This window comes from Ceratotherium simum, chromosome 4 (assembly GCF_057802395.1).
Source record: "Ceratotherium simum simum isolate JZ-2026a chromosome 4, ASM5780239v1, whole genome shotgun sequence".
Classification (NCBI taxonomy): Eukaryota; Metazoa; Chordata; class Mammalia; order Perissodactyla; family Rhinocerotidae; genus Ceratotherium; species Ceratotherium simum.
The window spans coordinates 86,675,816-86,688,700 of record NC_141903.1 but is presented as its reverse complement, the minus strand read 5'-3'; the positions used below and the strand labels follow the sequence as shown (position 1 = coordinate 86,688,700).

The window sequence follows — 12,885 nt, the reverse complement described above, 5'->3', positions numbered from 1 at the left end:
TACAACTACCTACTGGGGCTTTGGGGGAAAAAAATAAATAAAATTAAAAAAAAAAAAAAAACCTGTGGTCTTATTTCCCTGAGAAGCCTGAGGATTTGAGGACTCCTCAGAACAGCTGGAACAGCTAGAAATTGAGGGAACTGCATGAAAGAAAGCCTTCTTTCTTTCATATAGAAAGCATATAGACTTCCCTCAAATCTTTGGCTGAACCCTGAACTGAACAAGCACGGGTAAGAATCCAAGGAGTCCAAGCAGGTGGGAAAAAAGCTGGAAGGCTGCAAGAGCTAAGCTGCGGTAGTGCTCACCACAGAAAAGACAGTTTGAAGTTCAAGCCCCACCAAAATAGAATGCCTTGTTAAACACTTTAAGCTTTCCACTGAAACCCCAGAAGGGTTATGCCTTAGAAATAAAGATTTCCCAGGACTAAGGGATTAATCCTAAAATTCAGGGCAAAATTAAAATAAACTGACTAATAAAGCATAAGTCCATGCCTCCACAAACTCTAAGTAATCTACAAGTAATTTAACTGCTTGCTGAAACAAAAATCAACACTATTCAGAGGAAGATAACAGAATCTAGGGGCTCTACATCATCTCATCTACAATGTCCAATAGACAGCTGAAAATGACTAGACATGTGAAGAAATAGGAAAATGCGACCTACAGAGAAGACAAAAATCTATATATACACACATATAAAAGCTGAGAGAATTTGTTGCCAGTCAGTATGCAACTAAATACTAAAGAAAGTTATTCAGGCTGAAAGGAAAGGATATATGATGAAAATTCAGATCTACAGGAAGGAAAGAAGACCACTGGAAATTATAAATACTTGAGTAAATAAAAAGATTCGTTTCTTAAATTTTTTAAAATTCAATTGACTATTCAAAGAAAAAATTCCTTGAGGGCAGGGATTACACAAAAAGGAGATACGATCGCTCTTCAATGAATATTTATTGACTTATGAGTTAATTATCAAATTAAGTTTATTTTTTTGTGGTAAAAAACACATAATATAAAATTTATCATCTTAACCATTTTTAAGTGCACAGTTAAGCAGTGTTAAGTATATTCACACTGTTGTGAAACAGATCTCCGGAACTTTTTCATCTTACAAAATGGAAACTCTGTACTCATTAAACAACAACTTTCCTCTTTCCCCTCATAAGTTAACTTTTATACTTAGGATAGAATAATATTTACTCAGGTTTCTTACTTTCCCCCCTGTCTCTATTCCATCTCTGTCTTACTTCCCCTGTCATTCTGGCCCTATTACACTCCTCAAATTGTGCTCTCGTACTAAGCCCACTTCCTGTTGTCTATGGAGTTCACTTCTTTGGCATTCGTTTTTAAAAGGGAAACTAGTGGCATCTGCTTCTTGTTGGGTGAATGCATATGCTTTGAATAAAAAAATTCTTTATAAGTAATTGTTTGGGCTTCTGCTATTAATGATACTGAGATTTCTGATTTCTCTTTTTGTGCCCCATATTTCTCATAATAGCAACTTTTATAAAGAATTTTCTACCTGTATTTTTCAAATTGTTCTTTATTTAAAAAACAATAAAATAAAATAATAAAAGTATTATCATGAACTCAGTGCAATTACATGTCAATTCAGTGTCTCAATTTCTAATAGGAATTGTACAGAGTTTATATTAGTACTCCTATGTAGATAAGAACAGTGAGCAGAAAGAGGGGAATAACTTACCAAAGGTCATACAGCTAATAAGTGGCAGAAAACGAATCTGAAATCAGGTCTTTGGACTCCAAAAGCTGTATATTCTTCATTCTCATTAAACTGTGGAAAACATTCTTCTTAACCAACAAACCCGCATATAATACAACCCGTGTGTATGTTCTGACAACCAACAAGAAGCCCCAGCAGACGTCCCTGTGCTGAATCTGCACGTCAATTTCCTGTGCTCAAGGAAACGGGTTAGCCATAACCTCAGGCAGCCCGAGCTTACCCGCTTGTGCAGACGCTCTGCCTCCTCTTGATACGCAGCAAGCTGCTGTTTCCATTGTTTCACATTGGCAGTGGACTCCAACAGGGCTGCAGTGAGTTTGGCATTGTTTCCTTTGAGGGTGGCCAGTTCAGCCTCCCAGTGTTTGCTGATTGCTGAACTAAAAGAAAAGAAAATTCTATCCATTACACTGAATATTGTTACTGTAAAAGGACAGCAGTACTCAGTTCTATTATTTGTTTTATAGTCCATGAATGTTTCAAAGACAACCTAAAAAGAACAAAAACACAAATATTTCAATGAAATGTACCTAGTGAAGAAAACCGAGCAAGTGAAGAAATATAAAAAGTACCCAAGTAGTAGGCTTAATGTGAAGAAAAAATTGCCTCCTTTGAAAGTCTCATTATTGAACAGTTTATTCCTATTAGTGAAATTCTACTAACTTCATCCCCTTAACTAACTAGTGACGATAATAGCTTTCTTTACTCAGCATTTTAATTTTTAATAAGTCATTTGCATCACAGAGCAAATGTTTTGATGGATGGATATTTTATAGTAATTTTAATATATATTATATAAAAGAATTACAGTTTCTATCACCAAGATTTCTAAAGCTGATAACCAGTAACCAGTAGTAAGACACATAAGCATCACAAGATCATTTCTGTTGTATTCTTGCCAAAAATGCATGACTCTCATTCCAATTGTGAGAAAACATTATATAAACCCAACTTAGGGACATTCTACAAAATAGCTGATTGGTACTCTTCACAAGTATCAAGAAAATGTAAGACTGAGAAACAGAATGGAGGAGACTAGAAATAATTAAATGAAATATGGGATCCTGGGTAGGTTCCTAGAACAGAAAATGCACACTGGTGAAAACTAAGATCTGTAGTTTAGTTAGTAGTATTGCATCAATGTTAATTTCCTGTTTCTGATCATTATACTATGGTTATGTAAGATGTTAACATTAAGGGAAGTTAGGTGAGGGGTATACAGGGATTCTCTGTACAGTTTTTCTAACTTTTCTGTAAGTTTAAAGTTAGTTTAAAATGAAAAGTTAAAAAATTTTCTAAAGTTTACTGAGAATAATTCATCAAAACGTGAAAGGACAGAATCAAACAATAAGTTAAGGTATTAACTTAACAACCCATTTCTATCCTTAAAAAGAAAGGTCTTTCTATTTCTTCTGTTGTGGAATGATTTTCCAGATTCAGATTTTCTGAGAAAGCATGCACCAATTCACCTGCTCTAATAGAATTAGATTTTGTTTTTAAACCACCTACAAATTTTTCTGATACAGAGATGAGTTTTATTTAAATGGACCCTTTGATCTGACAGCAAAAATCTTACTGAGCAAATTTAAACACTCGATATATGCAAATATCAAACCCCTTAAAAATTAAAAAGAAAAAATGATTTTGAATATTTCTAAAATCAATTTGTTGAAAGTTTTACAATTATAAAGTAAGATTACCACATGCCTTTATAGCAGGAAAAAGAACAAAAATGAGGGTGTTTTATATTTTATTTATCTAGGTTTTATTTTATAGGCTATAGGTAGCAAAGTCCATTAAAAATTTGAGAACTCAGCCTATATCACAATTATTTCAATAATTATTAGTGTGATCTTGGACTAGCTTCTCAAACACTTTGATCCTCGGTTCTTCATATGTCAAATAAAGAGATTAGCACTGTCCAAATGTTAGCCACTAGCTGCATATGGTCATTTAAATTTAAATTGCTCAAAATTAAATAAAGTTAAAAATTCAGCTTCTCAGTTCCATTAGGCACATTTCAGGTACTCAACAGCCTCACGTGGCTAGTGGCTACCATACTGGACATTTCTGACTGGTTTTTCAATTCTGTATTATGGGCTGAATTGTGTCCCCCCTCACCCCTGCCCCTGCCCATTAATATGTTGAGGTCCTAACCCCTAGTATGTCAGAATACGACTATATTTCGAGATAGGGTCTTAAAAGAGGTAATTCAGGTTAAATGGGGTCATTAGGGTGGGCCCTAATCCAATATAAATGGTGTCCTTATAAGAAGAGATTAGGACACAGATATGTACAAAGGAGGATCATGTGAAGATGTGAAAATATCTGGAAATGATTAAAATGAAGATAATTATAAAAGGTCCAAGGCAATTCAAAGGAGAAAGAATAGTCTTTTAAACAAATGTGCTGAAACAACTGGATAACCACACACACACCCACAAAAGAATCTTGACTTACATCTCACATCCTATACAAAAATTAACTCAAAAAATAAAACTTTGGAAGAAACCATAGGAGGAAATTTTGTGACCTTTGGTTAGGCAAATATTTCTTAGATACAACACCAAAAGCATGACACATTAAAACAAACTGATAAAAGGGATTTCATAAAAATTAAAAACTTCTCTTTGAAAGACACTATTAAAAAAATGAAAACAGATTCTGGAATGCAAGGATGGATCGACATACAAAAATCAATCAACGTAATACACACCACATTAACAGAATGAAAGAAAAAACACATGATCATCTCAAATGATATACAAAAAGCAACTGACAAAATTCAACACTCTTTCATGACAAAAAAACACTCAAACTAGAAACAGAAGGAAACTATCTCAACATAATAAAGGCCATATATGAAAAGCACACAGCTAACATTAGACTCAATGGTGAAAGACTGAAGCCTTTTCCTCTAAGATCAGAAACAAGACAAAGATGCCTGCTTTTGCCACTCTGAATTCAATTTAGTACTGGAAATCTTAGCCAGAGTAATCAGGCAAGAAAAAGAAATAAAAGGGGTCCAAATCTGAAAGGAAAAAGTAAAATTATCTCTCTGGAGATGACACGATCTTATATGTAGAAAACTCTCAAGATTCCACCAAAAAAGCTGCCAGAACTAACAAATGAGTTCAGCAAAGTTGTAGGATACAAAAATCAGCACATAAAAATCAGTTGCGATTCTATACACATTAAACAATCCAAAAAGGAAATTAAGAAAACAATTCCATTTAAAACAGCATCGAATAGAATAAAACACTTAGGAAATAAAGTTAACTAAGCAGGTGAAAGACTTGTACACTGAAAACTATAAAATGTTGCTGAATGAAATTAAGGACAACACAAACGAACAGAAAGACATACCACGTACATGGACTGAAAGACTTAATATTGTGAAGATTTCAATACAACCCAAAGTGATCGACAGATTCAATGTAATCCCTATCAAAATTCCAACAGTGTTTTTTTTTGAGAAATGGAAAAATACATCCTAAAATTCATATGGCATCTCAAGGGACTCCAAATAGACAAAACAATCTTGAAAAAGAACGAAGTTAGAGGTCTCACATTTCTTGATTTCAAAACTTATCACAAAGCTATAGTAATCAAAGCAGTGTAGTACTGGCATAAAGACAGATTTATAGGCCAATGGAATAGAGAGTCCAGAAATAAACCCTCACATATATGGTTAAATGATTTTCATATATGTGATCACCATGACCATTCAATGAGGAAAAGACAGTCTTTTCAACCAATGGTGCTGGTAAAATTGGATATCCGCAGGCAAAAGAATGAAGTTGGGCCTGTGTCTCACACCATATACAAAAATTAACTAAAAATGAATCAAAGACTAAACATAAGAGCTAAAACTACAAAACTCCTAAGAAGAAAACATAGGGGAAAAGCTTCATGACACTGGACTTGCAGTGATTTCTTAAATACAACACAAAAAGCATAGGCAATAAAAGAAAAAATAGATAAATTTGGACTACAGCAAAGTAAAAAACTTCCGTGCATCAAAGGACACAATCAAAAGAGTGAAAAGGCAACCCACATAATGGAAGAATATATTTACAAATCATATATCTGATAAGGGTTTAATATGCAGAATATATAAAGAACTCCTGCAACTCAACAACAAAAAACAATCTGATTAAAACATAGTCAAAAGACTTGAATAGACATCTCCCCAAAGACCTACAAATGGCCAGTAAGCACTTGAAAAGATGCTCAACCTCACTGATCATTAAGGAAATGCAAATCAAACCCACAGTGAGATACCACCTCACACCCATTAGGATAGCTACCATCAGAAAACCAAAAAATAAATGTTGGTGTGGATGTGGAGATATTGGAACCCTTGCGCATTGTTGGTGGGAATGTAACATGGTGCAGCTGCTGTGGAAAGCAGTATGGCAGTTCCTAAAAAAATTAAGAATAGAATTACCATATGATCTAGTAATTCTACTTCTCAGTATATATCTAAAAGATATTTGTACAACAATGTTCACAGCAGTATTATTTACAATAGTCAAAAGGTAGAAGCAACTCAAGTGTCCACTGATGAATGGATAAACAAAATGTGGTACATACATACAATGGAATATTATTGAGCCTTAAAATGGAAAGAAATTCTGGCACATGCACAAAATACGGATGAACCTTGAGGAAGAAATAAACTAGTCACAAAAAGACAAATATTATACAATTCTACTTATATAAGTTACCTAGAGTAGTCAAATTTATAAAGATAGAAAGTAGAAGGGTGGTTGCCACGTGCTGGGGTAAGAGAAGAATGGAGAGTTGCTGTTTAATGGGTACAGAATTTCAGTTCTGCAAGATGCAAAGAATTCTATAGATTGGTTCCATAACAGTGTGAATATACTTAACACTATTGAACTATATACCTAAAAATAGTTAAGATGATAAATTTTATGTTATATATATTTTACCACAATTTTTTTAAAAAGGAAAAATAATAGGCTACATACTGATGATTCTATTTATATGACATTAGGGAAAAGGCAAAACTATAGGGACAGAAAACAGATCACTGGTTACCGGGGGCTGGGGTCAAGGAGAGAGGCTGACTACAAAAGAGCAGGAGAGAATTCTGGGAGTGATAGAACCCTTCTTTACCTTGATTGTGTTGGTGACTACACAATCGTACAAATTTGTCAAAACTCATAAAACTGTACAGTAGAAAGGGTGAATTTTACTATACATGAATTACATTTCAATCGAAAAAATATCACACTACGAAAAAAAAAGGCTTTCTAAGCACCTTTAGATACTCTTTCTGTGACTGCAAGATTACAAATAATGAGAGCTGCAAAGTCAGGCCTTCTTAGACTGGGTAGAATGATCTCTAAGCTGCTCCATTCATGTCTGCATTTGTTGGCATGGGAAGAGACTGGGTGGGTAGGAAACAGAATAGCTGTGACACATAATAAGAGAGTCAAAAATCAAAAGGAAGGAGGTGAGGGCATCTGGAGATAGTGATAAGAAGCAGATAGGAGAGGTAGGGTTACAGAGGCAGGGATACAAAAAAGAAAGGAATGGGACGTAGACAAGGCGTAACTAAAACTGGTTTTGAATAGGAAAAAATTGAAATGACACCTCTGGAATAGGATAGAAAAAGATGAATGCACGAAGTTTTGATATACTATAACTTGTTTACTTCATATCCATGAACATCTCCTGAGCCTCTAATACATTAAATAGTGAGATCTGGCCACAGATAAGCTGTTCAATGGATTCCCATTAACCTTTTTCTTCTTTACTCTGCAGAGCCCCAAAGTACTGCTGATTGCACTTAAAGAAGAAAATACATGTTGAAGAAAATTGTCATATCAAATACTTTTATGCATATTACAAAGAGTACGATAAACCATAACGATTGGAAACTGAGTCCTGAAATGAGCACTACAGGACAGCAGTTCAATGCTAAGTTTTTATGTTTCTGCACTTTCTTATCCCTGATTCCAAGGTAAATAAATATGTATTTTTAAGGCCATTTTGCAATATCAACCAAAATTTTATCTTTGTTGGTAAATTTGACTCTTGCTTCCTCTACTTTATGAGCTGCTTCTTTAATAATCCTTCTTTCTAGAGCACAGTGTGAAATACAACTTAGGAAATAAAATGTTTTTGTTTTTGTAAATCTGCCATTTTCTTTTTACAGCTTCTTATATTCCTTTCACCACCTAGTATATTAGAACACCCTAGACAATTCCAACTTACAATGAATTTCAAAGAGTATCCTGAAGGATGGTCCACACGTGAGCTACCTCAGTAATCTCAGACGTGTTCAGCCCTTGTATATAAATTTTAAATACTTCGCACACTTTTGCAATTTTGAAAAAACAATGTTCCTTTCTTTAATCTACAACTCTAAGATATCACATTCCTCCCCCATTAGACTGATTTTTAGCCGTAATTAATACCTTGGGATTAATTCTGATACTAAAATTTTAAGTTAGCATCCTACATTCCAGAAATACTTTTAAAAAAATGGCTGGGGTTCTCTGGCTGCTAATTTGGTCCTTTTTTACAGGTACAGTTTTGATAGTTTCACATTAAATAAACTGTTCACAAAGAAACCACTAAATTGTTTAGGTGGAGACACCAGTGAGTCAGAAGAGATATTGAAATACCACTATGATCTCATGTCTAAATGCTGGAATGAGGGCAAAATAATTATTTATTCTTGTGACTGTTTGGTCAAGTTTCCCTTCAAAAAAGGACCAGCTGGTTTCCTGTTGGCTTCAGATCTAGAAGTCAGATGAAAGAGTTCAAAACGCTCCAAAAACATCATTTGAAAGTTTCCTTAAACTGGAATTTTAGTTTTCCTTTATCTAAAGTCAAAGTTCTGGGAGAAAGTAGTAAACTTTGCTACACTAGTTATGTAAAATCTAGAAGAAAAAGTACTAACAAATAGTTAGACTATACAACAAAATAGGAGTCTAACGTACGAGCAATGCACTTATTTAACCCATGGAGTGACACTACCTGCAAATGGTCAGTTACAGAATGTAAGAAAGCTGCCTCTCTCTCTTGCATATACTTCCTAAGCACGTTAATTATGCAGGACTGTGAAAAATATCCAGATAAGCTTTTAAAAGAGGATTTAAAAATAGGTTGCAATAAGGCTTACTTCTCGACACTATTCTCAATATTGGTGGTGAGGTCACTCCCTAACTATGAAAATAAGAGAGCTGACTTGAGTAACCCACAATACTGCTTTGTCTCAGGATCTGCTTGTCGGTTTCTCTCCTCACTCCCCCTCCATACCTGTGACCGTAGAAGCAACCAACATGGACTTCAACCTACTTGTGTGCCAGTTTCTGGGCTAGGTGCTCTCATGTCCGCCTATTGGCCCCGAGCTAATTCCACTTAGAAACTAACGCTTTCTTGAACAGTTTAGGATCCAAATTTGTGTTTGTTAATGCAATTTAAAGTTAACCTTTTATAATTTTTATTTATTTATTTATTTATTTTCCCCAAAGCCCCAGTAGATAGTTGTATGTCATAGTCGCACATCCCTCTAGTTGCTGTATGTGGGACGCGGTCTCAGCATGGCCGGAGAAGCGGTGCGTCGGTGCGCGCCCGGGATCCGAACCCAGGCCGCCAGCAGCAGAGCGCGGGCACTTAACCGCTAAGCCGTGGGGCCGGCCCTAAAGTTAACCTTTTAAAGGAAAGAACTATTTCTTAAATGAAAATAAATTAACTTTGCATTGTTTATAAACAGTATTTATTGTCAAAAGGACTTCAAAGAGTAGGAATTTCAGGTCCTGCCAAGCAAACAGCCTCGTATAAAGGATTTTTCTATGGGAGACAGCTGAAACCTCAATTTGACTAAATGCATAACGAGGTGTCTCTCAAAGTTTACTGTAATTTTGGCAACTTGTTAACTTCCTCATCCTGTGTCCTCTTACCCGATGTTCCACTGTTCTGTTCCTTATCTTCCTGTTGGCACCTGCTTCTGAACACTGCTGCCTCTGACCCCTGCTTTCAATGTCTGTCTTGATAATCCCCCAAGCTTTACTTGCTAGCTTAGATTCCTTCCCTGCCTCACAATCCATTGTCATTGCACATGGCCTGGGGTGTCTGGGTTAACATACAGGACAGAGACTGATGGCTACTGGTAAACAGACTGAAGATATATTTGCTGATAAAGTTTTAAAGACAGTCCCTGCAGTGAACTGGAAATCACTTGGTCATTCTCTGGGAAACATGGTGTTTAGAACCGAAATGAAATTTATGTATTAAAGCTTTTAATAAACACTGGTTTGGAAGAAAATCTGAGACAAGAGTGAAATAGTTTTTAAAGAAACACTGTATCACCAAGGTTATTGATAGCCTCCAAAGATGATATTGGGTTGAAAAATGTGGATATATGTACACCTGAAATTTATACAATGTTATAAACCAATGTTACTGCAATAAACAAAAAATTTAAAAAAAAATGTGGATATAAATTATAGAGTCAAAAAGTGACTCAGAAGAGTTGGACTCTGAATATGATGAAATTATAGGAACATTTTAAACCATTTATTTTACATATATTACATATGTATAAAAGTGATGTACACAAACATTAATATCTATGTCTAAATAAGTCTGAAAGAGCTGTTACAGTCAGTTGAATTGACAATGTTTTCTCTTGGTAATATATAAAACAATGGTATGTCATCATCAAAGGCATCTGAAATCAGATAGAATACAGAGTTTTACTTAGCTCTGGTAAAGAAAATAAAACACCACTGACTTTTCTGAGGACGTTGTAAAAGTAATCTGAAACAAATTACTTCAAAATGTATAATACATGCCTTTACCAGACTATAAGTATAAATTTCTGAGTTGTGAAGAATTTTGTTAAATGTATACATTAAGCAAGAATCATTGTGAAACAGTGGTTACAAGTCTAGGTTCAGGTACACGTAAAACGAATACAATGTTAGACTGTCAATTACATCTCAATAAAAAACACAGGCTTAGGACTCTGTTGACTTAGTCCAAATTGTGGCTCCAGCCATTTGCTAGTTATAGGACCTTGCACATGTTACCTAACCTTAGTAGGTCTCAGTTTCCTCATCTGTAAAATTAGGATTAATACTAACTATACTCATTGGGTGACTGTGAGGAATAATAGTCCATACAAAAGTACCCTTGAAGAAAGCACATAATAGACACTCAAATGTTAGTACCTTCTGTATATGCACAAGCAATAAAGAATCTTGAAAGAATCTTCAGGGAGCTATGAAAAAGCTAAAAAGATTCAACATTAAATATATATATATATTTTTTAATAATTTTATTTATTTATTTATTTTTTCCCCCCAAAGCCCCAGTAGATAGTTGTATGTCATAGCTGCACATCCTTCTAGTTGCTGTATGTGGGACGCGGCCTCAGCATGGCCGGTGAAGCAGTGCGATGGTGCACACCCGGGATCCGAACCCCGGGCCGCCAGCAGCGGAGCGCGCGCACCCAACCGCTAAGCCACGGGGCCGGCCCTCAACATTAAATATTTTAAGGGAGATATTTTTGGTTAACGAGGTAAATAACTTAAATAGATGTGATTTAAATCAAACCACATCAGGTGCGCACTCAATTTCTGTTGTCATCCTTAGGTATTACAGATATATTATTTATAGTTAAGTTTAAACCTTTGGTGTAGATCTCAGAATAAATTTAGCAAGTTAATGAAGGAGTGAGAAAATAAGTAAACAGAAATGATTCTCATAAAGATGTAAATTGATTTCTGATCGTGAGAGGAAAGAAGGGAAGGTGAAATCTGAATCTGATGTATGTTATGTCTACCTCATAAAAACATCCTGCACTTCAGGGCAGAGTTTCCATTTGATTCTAGAGGGCACAAAAAGTCTGGCTCTACCTCCATTTTTATTCACTAAAAGGGAGGGACCCATAAACCCACTAAAAAGAGGCCCTTAGAAATCCCCTGGCTCCCACGTCTGCGATGCTGGCAGTAACAGAAGCGTGTATGCACGTGCTAGAGTAGCTCTCACTGGAGACAGCTCTGTACTGTAACATCCGCTAACACTGCACACTGCCTGCCTGGCAGGGCGCTTTCTGTGGTCTTGGCCATGTGCCTCAAGGTAGCCGTGGCCAAGGAATGGAGATACAAGGTGAAGGGGCCACAGGAGGTCCCAATTCCACTTCTGCTTTTTACTCTCGCTGCAAGTCCCTACCCATGATGATCTAAAACCTCTAAAGAGACTACCTTTGAAAATTTAAAGCAGCCTATGCTCTTTAAGGTAGGAGATGTGGATACCAGCTTCTTGCTCGAAGATATTTGTGAAAGGCTCAAACTACTTTACAGGCATTCTAAATACTTTAATGTAAATCAGTTTCCCTACATCATTGAATTTGGAGGGTTGGGTGCTGGATGTAAGGGAAGGGAGTAAAACCTGTTCAGTGGGCCTACTGCTAGTTCATAAGTGAGAAAAGAATTCACTCATGGTGATACTGTGAAGTATGCACCTACTACCTTCATACAAGTCAATGTTTGTGTTGGTTTCCATAAAACTCATCAGTGACTAAAAACTTTCTTTGGAAATTTATTCAGAGCTCAATGCTAGATTATCCTATTGGGGAGATGTCTTCAGGGGAAAAGCCTTACATACTAAGTGAAGAATTGTTTCTCTCCTCTCTTATGAATACACATCTATCTTTTGCAAAGAGTGAGATCAATTAATGTTAAGCCTGCCTTTTTATTTATAGGGTAATAGCATTATAATCATCATACTTTATTCATGACAGAAATGAATATTTTTATCTGTCCATTCATAATTTCACTTAGTTCTAGAAGCTAAGATGTCTCTGTTTCCTTGCAAAGTAGGTCATTTAGGAAAATCCATCTTAAAAATTGTTTAGCACATTATTTAGTATTGTTGGAGAAAAACATTATAAATAAAATAACAGAAACCACTCTCAGTACTGGCAGAATGGAAAAGATGCTTATTAATAGAGATTTTGCCAAAGCAAAAATTGGGTACAAATATATGGATAATTCTACAGTAAAATCTGTTTCCAATTTCTTGTCATGAAAACTTTTCATTCTTTTAGAAATCAGTTGTAATCAATAACTTAACTGACCACTATTTGATATTCAGAGA

The 12,885-nt window shown here is 35.4% G+C and overlaps 1 protein-coding gene across 1 annotated transcript in view; it reads right to left on the bottom strand.

Moving 5' to 3' along the window:
- HOMER1 (homer scaffold protein 1) overlaps nt 1-12,885 on the bottom strand; it is a 118,022-nt gene that overhangs the window by 19,210 nt on the left and 85,927 nt on the right. Inside the window, exon 6 of the mRNA XM_004420420.3 lies at nt 1,967-2,123. Coding sequence (XP_004420477.1) covers nt 1,967-2,123 — 157 coding nt within the window. The remainder of the gene's footprint in view (nt 1-1,966; nt 2,124-12,885) is intronic.